Source organism: Plectropomus leopardus, chromosome 17 (genome assembly GCF_008729295.1).
Source record: "Plectropomus leopardus isolate mb chromosome 17, YSFRI_Pleo_2.0, whole genome shotgun sequence".
Classification (NCBI taxonomy): domain Eukaryota; kingdom Metazoa; phylum Chordata; class Actinopteri; order Perciformes; family Serranidae; genus Plectropomus; species Plectropomus leopardus.
The window spans coordinates 15137486-15156586 of NC_056479.1; the positions used below are offsets into that span (position 1 = coordinate 15137486).

Sequence of the window (19101 nt, forward strand, 5' to 3'; positions counted from 1 at the left end):
GGGAGAGAGGGGAGGAGGGAAGAGTGAGGTGAGGCACAATATCAGATTTAAAATGAAGGAACATATAAAAGCTCATTTGTAGAACATCAGCATTGTGGTCGGAAAGCGTCTGGATATGATAAATGGGAGATTTCTGGCTGCCGCCGCGGCTTGGATGTAGTCTCTAATCTAATTTATCTTGGCCTACTTTTTATTTGATTGTGCATTTTCTATTTCAAAGGCCTCTGCTTCTCTGCTCTGCTACTGGGTGGTAAAACAGTAATTGTGCAGCTTGTTTTATTAGGACTCAAATTTGGCTCTCAGTCAAGAGTAATGCCTCAAAGAAAAAAGCGTCCTGGGGTAAAATGTGAGGTTGGCCAGGCCTCCCATTCGTCCACAACGGCTTCACACACCCACATACACAAATATAGACACAAACAACAGTCCCTATTGCAAACAGACAAAGACGCAAACACAAAAAATACATTGGGAAGCCTTACACACAATCCAAACAAGCACACACAGGATTGTCTACTTTCGGCAGGTGGAGGTCATCCACTGGGGAGTGGTGTAAATTGGCTGGCTGATGCAGTGTGTCCCTGCCTGACAGAGAGAATACCCTGGGACCACCGGGCACGTCAGGTGATCTATGAGAAAAGCTGCTGGCATCCTCGCCACTCTGACATCACAGGGGTACCGGCGTCAGAGAGAAAGCGAGACAGAGAGTTGGAGGCACTACAGAATAAAACAGCTGAGGAGTCCCCACGTCTCCTCTGCCAGCTTATTTATGTGGCTCTCTGGCTCGGGGTTGCGACAGAACCAGACACCTGCTGGTCACCTCATGATTGAACGCATCTCTGAACTAATTGGACACTGCAGGGGCATTTGGACACAGATGACATACAGCACACAAGGATGCACACATACCACCCCAATACACACGAGGATGGTGCACACACACGGCAACACACATATGTATGCTGTCACACTGTGACTGTTAGAGTGATGGATCAGCGTAGGCTCAAACTGTCTTGAATATTGCATGGAGTCTGGAAAAGGAGGAGAATCGCAATAGAGAGATGGAGGAGCTTCAGGCTTTTGTAAATCCAGCTTTCTCTTTTCACTAGCCTGTCCTGCTGTCGTGGGTAGTGGCTGGTGATCTGTGGTGCTGGGCCACTTAGATATTAGCCTGCTCGGTCTGAGGGAGTCCAACAGGGAGTGGGACCGGCAGCCAAATGGGAATCTAATCAAGCTCAGGCATAAATAAACACTCTGAATACAAACTCTTCACAGGGAGGAGGCCTGTCATGCTCCATTGTTGAACCAAAATGCTCCCTTGAAAGCAAGGACGCCTGAGGTGTTTGCTTTGCAAATATGAACGTGGGTGACTGAAATATGCAAAATAATGTTCAGAGCAATGGTAAAATCTAGTGTTTTCAGACAGATGAACAATGAATTTCTTGACTAACATCTGTGCCAACTCTCCCTCACACCACAATAAAATGACATTTTTATCAATCTGGACACAGCATGGGTTCGCTGCGAATAAATAGAAGTTGTGCTCCAAAGCATTTCAAATAAAGGCCGTAAAGGGTGAGGTATTATCGCAGCAGAAAGCTATAGAGTGGGGGGAAAAAACAACCACTAAAAGTAGGACACTGCCTCAAAAGTACAATGCTACTGTAAATAGAGAAATAAACAGCATGCAGAAAGCAATACAGCAGCTCTGCATGTAGGTGACCCATAAACAAAGCCAGGAACACTCTGCCTCAAGGTAGAATAAAGGACAAAGAAACACAAACACGCAAGCCTGTTCTCTACAGTCACAAAAAGGATGACCAGCCAAAAAAAAGCATTAATATGAATGCTAGCATCCAATTTATCTGTTGCCACGATACAGTGAAAGTGATATGTATTACAGGATAGTAAAGGGCAGAAAAGCTTCTATACGTATTGGGCCCAATCCCATTTCTTATTAATACCTCTACCCCTCAATGTCAAGTGCCCCATTGCCCCCTGGGAACAGAGTTACAAGGTAGTGACTGAAATCGTCCCCTATGAAATGGGACAACGCTTAAAGACCATGATACGTCTTATTATTAGTAGATGTCAATGGCGTTTACACAGACAGGCGCAACAATGGAAATAATTGTATTATCACAGTGACGTTTGCCATTTACCTAATAAAAATACAAAAGGGTGCTCATGATTCATTCACAATTTAAGTTCCACGCTCTCGATCAATTAAGCCAGCCATCACATAAAAACAACACCACTTCATTACCAGGCCACCAGCAGTCCTCTGTTGGTTAACATTCGCAACATAGAGGTGTAGAGAAAAGTGGGTGTATAGGGATTGAGCGCTATAGTGCCACTGGACTGAGGGCTGAACTTATGGCATAATGAGGGTCACACAAGGAAAACCTAATAGGTCTCCAAAGCTTTACATTATTGAATTTATACTGTTGGTTATACAGTGTGTGAAGATATTAACATGGTGATTCATTTTCACAGGTGTTGTCTTTTTTAACATGAGCCTTCAAGCTTATTAACATAAAGGACATCAGAACTATTGTAAATGTCCTGTTTTTTGTGTTTTCTGATTTAATGCTATAAATATTAAGATCATAAAAGTTTAGATTTTGGGAAACTAGATTGTAAATGATAAATAATGGATTTGATGCACAGTTTTGGAGAAAGACGGGTCCAGTACTGACTCCTGACTGGCTGCAATATACAGCTAACGGACAGGAATGCACTATAATCTATCACAACAACAAAATAGTTGTTGTCTGCAATACAATTTACTCTCACTACATTGTGCCTGCCACAGTGTACCCCCCAAAATACTATATGATTCTGTTCATTATTGCACCTAACCTTCCAGCCCTGTCCCAAATTGGTAGCAGTGTGTACTCTATTGGGCTCATCATCACAATAACACTGCAGCACAGCACACACTAACAGTCACCCTCCGCCTTCCTTCTGTTCCTTATGTTCCTCTCTCTCTTCCCTCCTCTCCAGTACAAACCCTGCCTGGCTGCCGAAAAGCGAACCTCGGTTTATTCTAATGAAACGGTCTTCGGGTGGGCCCAGTGTCAAAGGGGCTCATCAGCGGCCTCTGGGCTGTACACGCAGGCCATGAGGACACAGACATACACACAAATATACATTCACAAAACAGAAACAGTGGCCACGCTTCACACCCTGCAAACCCTGCCTAAGGGGCTTCATTAACTCTGACCTGTGCTTCCCAGCCTTCCCGACCGCCTTCCTGTTTACCAGCTCTCCTTCACTGTGCCTGCCTCTCTCTCCCGCTAACTGTGAGGGGTGATTGTAGCAGCGGGAAGCCGGAACAGCCAAACCCTACCAGTAAAGTCTATAGCACAAGAGGCTATTATGACCACAGAATGAATGGGGTATTAAGCAATAGGCATTAGGCATAAATCTTGAGCTTAGGCATTATCCAAGTCTGGCTAGAGCAGGTTAGCACGAGTAAGAGCCATCTGGGATTATAAGAGATAGTTAGATTAATAGATTAATTCCCGTTTTGGGTGCGGATGGAAATCTTGCAGTCATGATCATCCCAGTGAAGTCGCAAGGCAGCGCAGACACAACACTTCTTTACCCTACAAACTAGCCAGATGGCTAATGAAACTTACCTTATCAGGGATTAAAACCCAGGCTGTAGCTATCATACTCTAGCATGCCAATTACTGCCACACATACAGGGAAATACTGCTGTAATAATTGACTATTTATCTCCATAATCCCTTTCCCAGGCACAGGTCAGCTGTTACTTGTCAATATGAGGCTGCAGTATAAAATGATTAAAGCGCCAGTACTTTCCTGGAAATGACAGTAAATATCTCCCATTAGTGTCTCGCAGCAATTTGTGATCGACTGGTAAAGCAATTAAAAGTGAGCGCTGACAGCTTTAGGCTAAATTTAGACTTTTCATTTTGGTTGTCTTCTGCAGTCCATGGTGTTTTTATGTGTGATGTGACAGCGCCATGGTGATGGTTAATGTACGACTTTGATGATCTAAACACCCCCTGCCAATGGTTGGCAGCTGTTTCTAAAGTGGCGTCCTCGTAGTGTTTGTGTTGTGTTTTTTTTTTCTTTCTTGGCTACAGGGATCTGAGGGCTCTGCTGGCCCGAGCCTTTGCCCAGTCCGCAGTCATGGCCTGCTCACAGGACTGACTGCTGAGAGCATGCTGCTCTAATTGAATCCCACACCTGTTACTGGCAGGTGCAGCACGCGGGCAGCAGGGGGCAGAATGGAGCATGGCATGGTACCCCGTGTCCATGCTGGACAGTTAATGGGCTTTAAGGGTTAGTGTGTGTGCATGAGTGTGCAGTGGGTCTCCTGATGGTATGTTAATGTGCATTCACCAGCCCATTAGTGTGTGTAGCTGTGTCTTACTGTGTGTGTGCGTGTGTGTGTGTGTGTGTGTGTGTGTGTGTGTGTGTGTGTGTAGGCATGCATGTGTGCAGCTCAGAGAAACAGAGAGGCAGAGCGAGAGAGAGAGAGAGTAAGAGAGAGAGAAAGAGAGAGAAGAAAGCGTGAAGAAGGATGTGAGCGTGTTCTGTGTGTGCAAACAAGAAGAGAGAGAGGAGTGGAGTAAGAGAGAGTAAATAGGTTATTTCCTGTGAAATGAGAATTAGGAGTGAGTTAATCTGCTGAGGAGTGACATATAGTGACAGCGAGAAGAGAGAAATAAGGAAGGAGACGGGAGGGACTCCCCATTGTGTTTCCGCTTCCTTTTAGACTACAAGGGGGGTCAAGTCATGGGAGTAAAAACACAATACAATACAAACAGCCATGCACAGACATATACACACAGAGACATACACCCTTAGGACACACACAGACTCCCAGACAATGCACGCACATACACACTGTCCAGACAGTGGAAGAGGCAGGTGTCAAAGTGGCACCTTTATCAACCCAAACATTCACCCCAGAGAATACCCTTCACTGAGACCAAAAGCTGGCAACAGCTCGAGATAGCGTCCGTTGAAAGCAGAGTCTTATCTGCCTTGGAGTGAAGCTGACACTGAGTGACAGGAAAGTTGGTCGGGACATGGCTGCAGAGGCTACAGGCTGCAGATACAGAAGACGACAGGGGGGCATACGATACACTGACTGACTGAGGCTTGAGCTGTGGTGTAACAGGAAGCCTGCACGGCTGTAACGTTAGCCTAGCCTTGCCCGCCACCGCCCTGCACGTCCCTAGTCTGAATGCGGCCTCCCAGAGGTGCTGTCTCTCCATAAAGGTCCTGAAAGCGGTTGTGATTTATATTCATGACCACCTGCCTCACACACTCACCTCTCTGTTCTTTGGGTCTAACAATGCAATGGCTTCTGCATGTAGAGTCAATCCCCACACTCTTCCCTATCTCCCTGTGCCACTGAATAGGGTGTCTGCACTGCCTCGGTCACATGACTCTGCTTGTGTGTGGTGGGTCATTCCTAATGAGGCGATGCTGCCTGACTCATCGTCTCTATAGCGACCGCTCTCCCTCTCCATCTCCCTTTGCCGAGCGATTCTTTGTGTTTTCCTATCACACGATGCAGTGGTTTCTCACTTATTCTCCCTCACTTTCCCAAATCGCAGGTAGAGAGCTGTTTGTGTGAGCGATGGCTCTGTCCTCGTGTACCCCCTCCCACCCCACCCTCTATAGAAATACCAGGATTGCTCACAGTGGTCTTACACTGCTTCCTTCTCTTGCCTCTTTTCCTTTAGAAGCAAACAGACTGGAGGTGAGAAAAATATGGCGGACACTAGTTGGTCCTGTCAGCAGTGATAAAGGAAATACTGTAATGATGTGGGTGGTGTACTCTGCTAGACTGTCAGCGAAAAAGGGTGAGAAAATGGACAGAGGGACTGATAGGAAGAAGGAGATGCGGCTGACACCGACATAATCTTAAAATAGCCTAACAGCAGGTAGGTCGACAGAGTGTTGGACATTCATTGAACAGGATCTCTTGCATGTGACATCATCACTGCGCGGTGCACGTCATCCCAATCCAAATCTGTCAATCAGCTGATCAATCAGTGAGGATTAATTGGACACACACGGACAAGACACAAGTCTGAAATGTTAATTCAGCCATAAACAGAGAAAGGAAGTGTGTTTAGCAGCAGTGGAGGGATGGATTAAGGTGGGTAAGGGCAGGAGTGCAGACAGAGGAGAGGGGTATTCATCGTAGTGTTAGTGGGAGGAAGAGTAGTAAATAAAAATAACCAGTTGGGTGAGGCGGAAGCAGGAGGAGGAGGAGGATAGTTTTGTAGCTTGCTATTCCACCGCAAGCAGGGAGAGTGAGCTAAAATGGCTGCTTGTGGTGGGAGAAAAATGTGAGACAATGATCCATGTTAATGAAAAGCCATGGACACAACGACAGACAGGGGGGGTCCATAAACCAGTTAATGGCAGCCTCTACAGGAGTTAATTCCTCCAACATATGGATCCAGCCATGGGGCCAGACAGGGAGATGGCTGAGGCCGAGACAGATGTGAGTGCGGGGTTCAGAGAGAGTTGAGGAGGGCGAGGACCCCAGGAGATGGAGTTAAGGCTCATTGGGACTGATGGCCACTATTCTCACCGTGACCTTGGGTATGGGTCAGGTCTATCTCTCCTCTTTAAGAGGCTGATTGAGGTGCCTGGCCATGCTGATTGGGGCTTTTTAGGAGGAGTGCTTGTGGCGAGGCCCTGCTGTATCGGAGAGGCCATTACAAGAAGCTGGAGCACTTCCTACAGGGTATAAACCTCCTTCCCCCATCCCCTCCCCCTCTGGAGCCTCGCTGAACACATAGGGAACCAGGATGTGTATGGGTATGGGGGGTTGGGAGGGAGAGGGGGCCACAAGTTCACAGTGCATGTGCAATAAAAAGACCAGAAATGTGGCAGTGAGGAACTGTAGAGAGAGAGGGAGAGGAGAGGAGGAGGAGGAGGAGGAGAAAGAAGAGTGTAAGAGATGCTCAAAAGAGCCTGCAGCTGCTTGTGATGGCCAGATGTGATCTGAGAGATAAACCAATCAGAGGAAGGCGAGAGGAAGAGAGGGAGAGAAAGAGAGAATGGGAGACGCAAGAGAGAAAAATAAGAAGTACGGGGACAGTGAAAGAAAAAGGAGTTAAATGGAAGTGTGATTCGTTGAAAGAGACAGAGACAGAATGAGAGACTGAAGCACCTGGAAATGGGATACTGTAATAATGAGCAACTTTGGCAAGTTACTGTGTGATCTTAACACGTTTTGCTTTGAAATTACAGCAACGACAAACTTTGAATCAGTCCTGAGAAACAAAACAAAAATAGAGGGAAAGAGATACAGTATGGAGAAACAGAGTAATGTAAAGAGAGAGAGGATTTTTTTCTTAGTTCTGGAGGGGCGAAATGAGCTGAAAGATACTTGAGAAATGTAATGAAAATGTGGATCGTCAGGTGTACGTGAGGCAACAGTGTGAGATAGCTTTGGAAAGGGATGGAAAAAAGAGGAGAGATTTGCCATCCATGAGATGATATGAGCGTATGTCGTCTGTAAGTTTAGGCTGAGATGTGCTACTTCGTACAGGAAAGGAATGGAAGTTATTTTCTCGTTTATCTCTCATAGACACTGGACTGACCTCCCGTGATGCCTTTTTGAGTGTCTGTGCGAGTGAGTGTGTGTGCGTGCGTGTGGGTCAGGCTGGTGTCATCAGAACCAAGGAGGAAATCTAGAAGGATTTTAGAGTTTTTTGGTTATAGTTCAAAGAGAGATAGAAGGAGAAGGGCAGAGGAGGCGATTAGAGATCGAGAAAGAAAAAGGGAGGGATATCAACATCAAACATGACCACTACACAAGGTGCCGGGTTAGGAGGGGATATGGGGGGAGGAGGGCAGACAAGGGAGGAGGAGGAGAAGGGAGGAAGGGGCGAGCTGTGGTTGTTATGTTCATTGTGGTCTTTACCTTTTTGATCCACTTCTATTCAAGCATCGGAAAAAGGAGAAAGAAGGAGATAGGAAGATAAAAGAGAAAGACAGTAAGGAAGAGAGAGAGGGAAAGTGAACGAAAGAAAAAACAGGTGCAGGAAAAAAGAGAAAATTGAGATTAAATAAAACGCTGTCCTTTCTCTCTCTCTCTCTCTCTTTTTTTCTTTTTAAAAAAAGCACGTTATCTGTCTGTGCTATGGTTGGCTACTCAGAGAAAGGATGGCTCAAATGGAAAATGAGGAGGGGAAAATGGCCTGACCTGGGTTTAAATCCATTTCCATTTCATTTCAACTTTATCAATAATCCCCCCCAACAACACAATCCTCCCCCAACCACACACTCTCGACCCCACCTCCACCACTCTTATTGCCACATCCCTCCCTCTCTCCCTCCCTTACACCCCAAAAATGCAGCTCCGGGAACCTGTTGGAGAGAAAAACTGAGCGATAGTATCTGTGCGCCGGAGTCCACTTGAGCTGCGGAAGTAAACAAAGAGTGGGAAAGGTTGAGAAAGAGATGGGAGGATGGTGGATGTGAAGGTGGCGGTGAGGATGTCTCTATCTGTGGCTAGTTGCCTTCAGAGGGATCGCTGAATCCCTCTCTCTCTCTCTCAAAGTCTGTGTTGACATTACAGCAGTCCCTTGATCTAAAGAAAGCAGTGCTTTTGGCTTTGCTCAATTTACAGAGTCAGGATGCTCGCTATAGAAGCCAGCGAAAACACTCAACCCATCGACCGTCCAATCAATGGGGAGCTGCCGGCTTGCCTGGCCGAGGCTGGCTCATCAAAGAAAAAGAGAACAAACAACAGGGGAAAGGGAGGGCTTGACAGAGTGGAACGTCTCAGAAACACAGAGAGAAACCAAGAGACATGGTGGGGGGGGGGGGGGGGGGGAAAAAAAAACAGGGTAGAGACAAAAGAGAGATGAGAGGAACGTCTACAGCAGGCTCATCACATATGAATCAATAGGTTGTTGAGTCACACCAAGGCCTCAGCTGAATCTCACAGGTAAGGCGTGGCCCCCCTGCCACATCCATGACGCTGTTTGGCACTCGCTTGTGTCGCTCCTCTGGGGAGGACCGTGAGCAGCTGGAGGCTCGAAGGACAAGCTTCTCAGCTCCGCCTTCTGCATTACAACACTGACACACGCCTTTTTCACTGTGTTTTCTGAGGCGCAAGTGGTGTGCGAGTGGATCGTCATGTCTCTCGGGGAGACACGTGTCAAAAAGGCGCGTGGCTGGTGGATCCCCGCTGCGGGCGTGATTGTCGTGTATGTGTCGCGGGAAGTCTGATGTCCCTGGGGAGCCCTGTGAAATTGTCACGACACCTTGCAGGGTTGCCAATAAAGAAAGAAAAAAAAGGTGAGAGCGAGATAGGGAGAGATGTAAAGAGACAAAATTTAAAAAAGGAAAAAAAGGGAGCGTTAGCAGCAGTAGCCTGATCTGTGTAGGGGGTGGCCTCACATCTTGGCAGCGATACAGCAGAAGCGGCATCGGTATCAGCAGCAGTGCTGATCATTTATCATCGTATGCCGAGATCAAACTGGACAAACAACCTCCATGAGGACCTGGGGAATGGGAGCCATTTTCAGCCTGGAGGGGTAAACATGGCAAAGCTATGAATGCGAGTCCTGTGAAGCTGGGGCAGGGGGCAAGAAAGCATTACATCCCCGCCACCAACTGTGAGTGCAATCATTAGCTCCAAGGTTAGGGAAGAGGGGGAGACCGACCAGAGAGCATCCAGAGCTTTCATCCTCTCTGAAACAACTGCAGGGGGTGCATGGGAACACCAGAATACAGCAACGCTCAAACCTTTTTTTCACAGTCCGCAGAGCTTCATGTAACTGTGTCTTCACAATATATCACCCTAAATCAGTGGGGGAATGTAATGCAGGACATTCATCAATTACTGTACTTTATACTGTTACTCCACTATGTTTCAGAGGGAAAAATTTGTCTTTTTACTTCACTACATTTATCTGATGGCTTTAGTTACTTTACAAATTAAGATTTTTGCAATAAAAACATTTCAAGGATTCCTAAAAAAATGATTTTTGTTATACGTGAAATTACCAAACAGTTTATACAAGTACAGCTGCAACAATTAGTTGAGTCAATCAGTTAATTCACAGGAAATTGCCCACTATTTTGTAAATATTTAGTAGTAGTAGTACTAGTAGTACAAGTATTTTTAGTATTATTGTCTGTTTTTAAAACTTTGGTTGATCTTTTTTATACAATTTTGATTTTTTTTGTGTTTGTGTTTTTCTATTTTTTTTTTTAATTCGGAAGTGCTGGCTGTTATTTTTTATTATTTTTATTTTTTGGGGGTGTGGTCACTTTTTTAAAAAAGATTTTTCTGCATTGGATACTTTTACTTTTCTCACTTACTTTTACTTAAGTACCACTTTCAATGCAGGATTTTTACTTGTAACTGAGTATTTTCACAGAGTGGTATGAGAACTTTTAACGCAAGTAATAGGTCTGAATACTTCTCCCACCACTGCCCTGAATGATATAAATGAGTATGATATTCTAAAGAGCAGGAAAATGATGTGTGTGATGCACAGCAGTGACGTGTCAGGAGAGAGAGATAGAAAAAAGACAGAAGATTTCTTCAGCGCTGCAGAAAGGAAGAAGAAGAATACGGGCGGTAGAAGACTTCATTTCTTCCACTCTGGGTTTTTCCTGAAAAATAGACACTAAGCACAGACACACAAAATCATCACACGTACCTCAGGAAACACACACACCGACAAACAGAGAAAAAAGAGACAGAAACTCATCAAACTGTCCTCACAGTGAGCAGGAGGTTAGTTTAAGGCCACCTTGGTTGTTTGTCTGATTCATTCAGCATTTCTCTTTCAGGGCCCTTTTGAGAAATAAGCCACTGCCCTCTCTCCCCTTAATCACTCTGCTCAGCGCTCTCTACAACCCTATCAATTACTCCCACACTAATGAGTACAGCTAGAAACACACACTCTCAAATACACACACGCACACACAGTGTTGGAGTACTGCAGGACAACTTAGCCTCCTCTGTCTCTTTCACGGCTCTGAGAGATAGCGTGTCCTCTCCAGCTCCTTCCGTCCTCTCCCTTCTCTTTTCTCCTTCTCGCATTTTTCACGGTAAAGAGTCATCCCTTTCCACGGCCCGAGCAAAGCCTCCTGCTTCTCATTCACCAAACATTTATGAGCCCCACGTCTAATTGTGCCCCTATACATATTAATAGAATTTCATTTCCAGCTACATCAAAGTGTTCTCTCCTCTCCTCCCCTGAAAACTTGTCACATTACAATGCCATTATTCCTCCGACTGACAAACTCTTCCCAACAAGTCCGCTATCGTTTTTGGCGGCTTTGTGTCCAAAAAGCAATGTCTCGTAATGAATAGGCAGCGCTGAATACATTTGCGGGGAAGAATCAATTTCATAAAGTGAAACAGTGGCAGAGCCACAAAACGCAGAGAATATGGAGTTACCTAAGAAGCTCTGCAGAATCCCTACTGTACAGCCTGAGTAGGCGCTTTTAAAGGCAGTTCTTCAGCGACCTGCCCTGTGCATATCAACAAGATAAATCACAGCTGATGAAGTAGCAGAGGCGCAACACTAGGTCTAATGGCTCTGGCATGGCTAGCATGGATGGCCCTGAATGGAGAGCATTAGGAGTCAATAATGATGTAGCACTGTGTCCTGGAGGAGCAGGGGGACAGGTAGAGTTCTCTCACAGGGTAGATTTACTTTGACTCAGTGTACATCTGTGCTAAGACTGCAGTGTAGGGTTTCCACTGCAGTAAATACACGCCGCAGCTGTGTGCTTGGATCTGTGATGTCTTAATGGAATCCAGCAGTCTACAGCAGGCTGTGACAGTGCAAAATGAGAGTTGTGTTGAGCCGTTTTGTCTTGTTCTGTTCTTGCTGGCAAAAACAATGCTATGTGGCGGGCAGGCCTCGCAGGGCTTTTTGGCTCGATGAGATACAATTTGACTTGTTGGTGGAGGTTGTATTTTGCCAAAGCGATCCCACGCACAGCGACAAACACACACGTTCCGGACACTTGTTTGAGCCCGGCCGACAAAGAGGTGTGTGTGTGTGTGTGTGTGTGTGTGTGTGCGGGCTCGGCTCTGGCTGTCACCTCACCGTTTCAGGTGACTGGTAACATGGCGGCTGTGTGACACGCACATAGAGGGCCCTGTCATACGCTAAGATCACACACGGCCATCAACATGGTTGCACACCATCTCAACTGCTTTGACACACAACCTTAACACATCATCTCTCTATTGTTCACCTTTTTTTGTTGAGACAAGTGATGAAAAACATGCGTCAGCCTTGGGTGATGCCAGAGTGCCCAGCGTTCCCAGCCAGACGTGAACGATGGGGCATTACCAGAGCGATTAGCAGCAGCAAATTCAATTAATCTTGACAAATCTCTGCTGAGGCAGAACTGAAGAGAGCAACGCGCCCCCTCTCCTGGTAATTAAAAGTGGCCGACTTGAGTGGCGTGTGGTGCGACGGTGACTAGGTTTTGGGATGAACAGTTCCAGCTCTGAGTCTGAATGTGTCAGGTCGTATTTACTTTGTCAGATGAAAACAAACACGTAGAGCAGCCCGCAGTATAAGCTGTGTAGAATACTTGTGCGTGCATACTATTTCTGTACGGGTGTGTGAGCGAATGTGTCGTGGTCGTGTCTCTCCGGCGGAGGAGAGTGGCAGAGGACAGGGGTAATTGGCTCTTCTTTGTCACCTCAGACAGGCAGGACTTTTCATCACAGAGGGATCAGCTTGCAATTTTCTAAGCCGCCCCATACTTCAGATGCAATCAACAAAGTTTTTTTTCCAAACACGGCGAGGAAAAATGCAAGTCAGCAGCTATTTAATCATCCCTTTGATTGCCTCGTGGAGAGAGAGCAAGCTCCCTTGTGCAGTCAGAGGAGAGAAAAAAACAAGGTTAGAATGCACGAGGAGAAGAAGGCAGGTACAAATAAGTTACCTTTACCCTCTGTGGACACATAGGACAGCAAGCTCCAACACCGAACTTCCAAAGAACTAACAAACAAAGTCACGCGCCTGTAGAGGGTCAACGCTGTGGCTAACATTGACTGAGAGACAGGTGAACAGAGGGCAGAGGAGACTCGAGAGGAGCACTTGTTGCCACTTGGTAGGCGGCAAAGAAAATATTCACACCAGAGAATAATCCCCAATGGCAGGAAACTCAGTTAACTTCTTATCTGTGACTGTGGCTGCAACCTGACTCGACAAAGTCTCTCAAAAGGTAAACCGAGGGCACAAAAGCGCAGAGCAGAGGAGAGGCAGAGGCTGAAAGAGGTGCTTGGAAGTCCCTGAGTTTCTCTGAGCCTTGCCATCAGAGCTGGATGGTTAGGTGTTTGAGTATTTGTCCCACCTGTAAAAGAAAGAAAACGACAGAGACAGCAAAGGAGTAGAATGATAAGATTGATGGACAGGGAGTAAAAATAGAAAAATGACAGAAAAGGGGCGATGCATGGAGATTAAAGGACCTTCGAGCGAGGATCGGAGGTAAAAAAGGAAATATAGAAAGAGAGGACATGAAAAGAGGTATGATCATAAGCAAAAGGAGGATGACTGAGAGACCCCAGAGAGAAGACATGAGAAAGAAGAAGAGAGCAGAGAAGGTTAGCGGCTTGGCGTCGACTCGAGCCCGTGGCTTGCCACAACATCTGTGCCTGAGGAAAAAGCATAAAGAGTGACCCCATATCCCCACCCTGATCAATCAAACAGCCCCTGCACCCCAAGAAGACCCACGTCTCCCAGTTACCCACCATCCCAACACCCCTTCCTGCACCCCAATTCTGTGTCTGCCCGGCGGAGGGGAGTGCCACCGCTCCTCCCCTCCAGCCAGGTGTTCCTGCACAGTGAGGGGATCAACGCTGAGAGTAATAACACATGAGAGGGAGGAGGGGAGACTGAGCGGAGATTTTCACATGAACGAGGATCAACACAACACCACATAATCCTTTCTGTGTCTGCTCCTTTGGCTGCGTGCTCTTGTTTGTGTGTGCATGCTTGCTCAGGGGAGGACGAGTCACAGGGAGAGAGAAAGAGAGCAACCATGTGTCCCCCTTTTGCGAGTGTGAGGTAGTCTTTTGTGTGTGTGTGTGTGTCACACCTGCCATGGAGCTCTGAGCAGTGCCGTGAGGAAGTCAGCCGTTACCATGGGGACGTTAAAATGTGTGGCGCTCCAGGTCATGTGGTCTAAAATAAACCCTTTTGCTGTTTGTGTTAACATTCCTATTGTGAGGTGCGGCACACACACAAGCCCCCCCACCCCCTTCCTCCGCCTCCCAGTCTCACTGCGCCCAATTTTAATTTTTATTGGAAATCAGAGGGACAGCAAAGGTGTTTGGCAGCCGATAAAGGCAGTGGCATGCCCCTGGGTCAGTCAGTGTGTGAGTGCGGGGCAGTGTGTGTTACACTGCTGTGATCGCCAATAAGGGCTGACCCCGCGTTTGCAGTGGGTGTGTGTGAAGTGCTTATCGGACCCTGTGTTGCCTTCCCCCATGTGAAAATCCCTCTCAGCTACTGTTGCGTTGCTCTGTCGGTGAAGAAAAAAAGGGTTTAGCGCTCTGTGCGAGCGTGTGCATGTGTGCGTCTGTGCATTGGAAGAGAGACAGAAACGAGAGACGGATAGAGAGAGAGAGAGAGCAGGTGAGGGTGACTGTCTGTCATGTTTTGATTGTGTTGGGGAAAAAAAAGCCAGAGAGCAAGTGTGCATGTGTAAGTGTGAGAATGTCATTTATCGAGGGTTTTTTTGGGGGTAGAGGGTTCAGGTGGGGGGAAAGGGAGGGATGGGAGGGGCGGTGAATGGGGTGAGGGGGTCGGGGAGGTGGGAGCGGGGTGACCGGGTCTTGGTACTCACTGTAGGGGACACACTCGTACTGGATCTCAAGGTACTTGTAGGTCCCTGGGCAGGGGTCTGGGAACACGTCCGACCCTGCTACCACCACACACTGGGTGCGGTTGTTACACCTGCGAGAGGAGAGAAGAAAGAAATGAGAGAAGGGAGGAAGTAAGTGATAAAAAAAATGACGAGTGCCATTGTAAGAAAGACAAAGAGGAGTGTGTGCAGAAAAAAAAAAAGAAAACATCTTCAGGCTGTGAAAGATTGAGAGAACGGTAGGGAAGGGAGTAATTTCACACTAGACTAGATCATGTGACAGCTTCACCCGAGGGGAGGTGGGAAACAGAGAGGGAGGAAGGGGGCAGGGGGGGAGGGAGGAGGCAGAGAGAGGGTGAGTGACGTAAGAGGCTCCTCTCCTGGGGGATTGTGAGTGGGAGCAATTAGAGGTGAGAGAACAGGGAAGGACGAGAGGGGCTAAAGCAAATACACCACACGCACCAGGAAAACATTCATATGCACATAATACCTATATCTAAACCGCAGCGCCGCATGCCTTCTCACGTTCGCACACCCCGAGAAACACACACACACACACACACAAAGTGATACACACACATGTACTCACTCATTCTCATCACATAATCCTCCTCTATCCAGCTTTTAGCATTTCTCCCCTGTGCTGTCTCTCACTGCCTTCATATCTCAAATCTCTGCTGAACTCACTCTATCATCCCATCAACTCCAGCAGTCTCTCTCCTTCCTTTACCCCCTCAGTTCTCTCCTCCGCCCCCTGCCACTTCCCTCCCTCTCTTGCTCTCTCCCCAAGCTAGCACCCTGTGCCTCCATTACATGCGTGATGGATAGCTGGGAGAGGGCTTCCATTGATCTGTGCTCAGAGGAAGCAGATGCTGAGCGCAAACACCCAGAGCAGCTGTAGGAAGCCCTACAAACACTCAAACAACAAACTGAAATGTACACACGCTCACACGTGACACGTACACACTGCCATGCACGTGCACGTCTCGCCGAGATGCAGCAGCGTTCCGCACAGAGCGAGGATGCTGAGTTCAGTATTTCACACAAGATATCAACACCTCAGGAGGAAGAGCAGGAAATTCTGGACGAATTATGTTGTGAAATAGTATCCCATTTCCTCGGCCAATAACAGCCTCCGACTCTGTACAAACACACGCACAAGATCCAAACAGATCAATAGTTACCTCTGTGACATTATCTTGAAGGCATCGGGCAGGTAGCACTGCACATTCTCCATCTGGAAGGGATCCGCGTCACAGATCTTGTCATCGGTGCGGCCGTAGTTGGCCGTCTCAATCATGATGACATCACTTCCAGGGCAGCGCAGCTCGATAGGGTAGCCTTCGCACGCCAGCTCTCGACGCATCAAGCCGAAGGGCATCATTGACCGGCTCAGAGCTGGAGTGGAGAGAGGGAGAGAGAGGCAAAGTTATTGATAATCCAATGAACCTTAATACTTTTAGGAGGCACTTTATTATTCGACCACATTGTAAATATGATGTGTGGTATTTGACAAGAGCGGGGGGGTGAAAGAGGTTCCTATTGTCCTCATGTAAAACACAAATTAGCTATTATCGACTCGCCTTCGCTGAGCAGTAATGTTTCAGCACTGTTGATACGCAGCCTGGCAATCCGGTTTTCACATTGGAACATCACAGATCACACATTGGCATGATGGATTTGCAGCCATACCAGCTTCTCCAATAAGATATTGCACCACTTGTGAAACAAACTGTGAGAGTTTCAAATGCTAACAAACTCCTACACACAGCCAGGCAGCAGTGTATCATACTCATCCCCACACCAGGGAAGAACTGTGTGTCCTTCCCAGCATCCTCCAGTCTTTTCCACCTCAATGAGGTGTCAGAGCCTTAGGAGAGAGGAAGTAATGGCAGAACAAGCAAAGAAAGAGAATTAGTACACCTGTGTACACCTTCACTTCCAGTGTGTACACCATTTGCACACCCACTGCTGTTAATCAGCCATCTGAGAGGCATGTCAGTGCACTGACGTGGTCAGCAGCGGGGCTCTGTGTGAAGCAGGGGCGGCAGGGACAGCGGGATGCTCAGGGTTAATTGCTGAGCCAGGCTGAGAGGCATGAAAGAGGGCTGCAAAGAGGCACTGAGAGAGACACTTGTTGTCTCTCCAGCTCTTTCTACAACTGCATACCTTTCCAACTTCTCCTCAATATACTGCCTCACACACAAAAGAATAACAAAATGGCTGCCGGCTTCTTTTACAGCACAGGTGGAAGCAGGGGCACGGAAACAGAATGGAGACAGAGTGAGTGATCTGGCAGTGAAGGTCTCTGTAGCACTGAAGGACAGCCAGTGGGAGCCAGTGTCTCTCTGTGCTGAGACTCATGCCAGCCACCGTGAGAGCTGCTGTCCATGGTCCTGAACTGACAAAACTTCTTTTGGGAAAATAACCACCAAAGTGTTGGAGCTGCATCAGAGAGGAGTAGGTGCGGAGCTGTCCGCTGTCCTGAAGGAGGAGAGGGCTTTGACTGAGATCTCCTCTCCATTGTCAGTGGCGAGGATATGACACATATTAGGCTGACGGTGGACATACTGCCAAATCTAACCACAGCAGTGCTTGTGCCACTTAAGCTGGGTGGAATTCAGATGTTTTTTTATAAACTGAGGCTCTCACTGCACAGTGCCCCGCCCCCCACCAGACGGGCTGAGCAGCAGCCGAGGGCACTGAGTCAGCCCCTCTCTCTCCCGCTTCTGTTAGTGCTGAAACCCACAGAGCGAGGCTGTTTTCCCCTTCCTGACACTGAGCTAGCACTGCTTAGGTTTCAGCCGCTGTCCATTCAGTAGGAGTGCCCATCTGGGTCAATGTCAATGTCAGTCATCCCCGACATGCTCCGCAGCGGTGCGCCACATGATTCACTGCCATCGGACTTGCTCATATTTCTAAATGCCACCCATTTATGCAGCAGGGACTTGAGTTCAGTTGTGTAACTAACGCCATTAAGGCTGAATGACTAGCACAGACAGACTTCAAATCCTTTATGCCTCGCCAGCATGTAGTGCCAGTGCCAAATCACAAAGGCCTAGATGCAAAAGCGCATACTAATTAAAGCACACGGAGATGCAAACAGCAGGCGAGGCCAGACAAACAAATCCACACACAAATGCAAAAACCCACACAAGCAAATTAGCACATACGCAGACGGACTAGGCAGACGAGCATGCGCGCTCACAGTCGAGCATGCCTTACATACTCACACAGAGCTCCAGTGTCACAGTGGGATTACAATGCATAGTGTCAGTGTGTGGCCTTGTTCGCTTAACTACCCTGTGGTGTAAGTACACAGCGGCGTACAGCTGGCCGGCGATTAGAACCACACAGTGAGTCAAGAGGAATGTAAAACTGAAGGGGGCCACCAGGAGTGATCACGCTCAGTCCACTTAGCCCCTATCAGAGGGGGCAGACCACACGTTAAACATACTTACAAACCAAACACACTTTATATGGTAACTATTTCTGGCTATTTAGAGCCAACTACTGCCACGCTGCTGAGCACTAATACAAACAGCTACAGTGGAAAGGCTCAGCTCTTGGGCTAAACAGCCCAAGGAGCCAGTGCATTTCATTTCTTGGCTGTTTGTTGAGTTAGAACAAGGCTGTTTCGACAGTGCAGAATAAATATGGACAATTTCTGCTGTTTTTGATCGATAATGGCCCGTTTCATTGCTGGTGCTTATGCTGATCAGCTTGTGTTTGTGCAGATAATTCCAGCTTGTTACCATCACTGTTATGTGTGGTATATCGCCTGTAGCTCATTGACTAGATAGTGACATGTCCAGTGTTTATTCAGTCAAACCGAGCTAACTCTAATCAAGGGAGATGTGTTTTGAAGTAAAGGCTCAAACTAAATATAATGAGTCTATTGAATCACAATGATGTACAAAAATAAATAAATAAATGAAATTCAGCAGTCCAATCTGAAGCAGGGGATGCATGAACCCAAATCCCTTCCCTTTTTCAGGCTGGGCTGTTACAGTATATATTTAGCCATAATTGAGCACAGCCATTATTGAGCCAGTACACTTCAATGGTGGCAGCAACCATGATAACTAGCCTATTTCTGGCACCACTGGAACTCTCTACTTCTGCCATACTGTATCACATTTCACACCTACATATTTCACACCTACGCACCCACTGTTTGACAAGATCCAGGTTTAAGGTGGAACTCACGGTGTAAATATGGCAGCATGCACCCTA

At 47.2% G+C, this 19101-nt stretch overlaps 1 protein-coding gene across 1 annotated transcript in view; it reads right to left on the reverse strand.

Annotated features, from left to right (window-relative positions):
- adgrl1a (adhesion G protein-coupled receptor L1a) overlaps positions 1-19101 on the reverse strand; it is a 60390-nt gene that overhangs the window by 27437 nt on the left and 13852 nt on the right. Inside the window, exons 2-3 of the mRNA XM_042504789.1 lie at positions 16050-16263; positions 14848-14957 (exon numbers count right to left, since the gene is read on the reverse strand). Of these exons, the coding sequence (XP_042360723.1) occupies positions 14848-14957; positions 16050-16263 (324 nt within the window). The remainder of the gene's footprint in view (positions 1-14847; positions 14958-16049; positions 16264-19101) is intronic.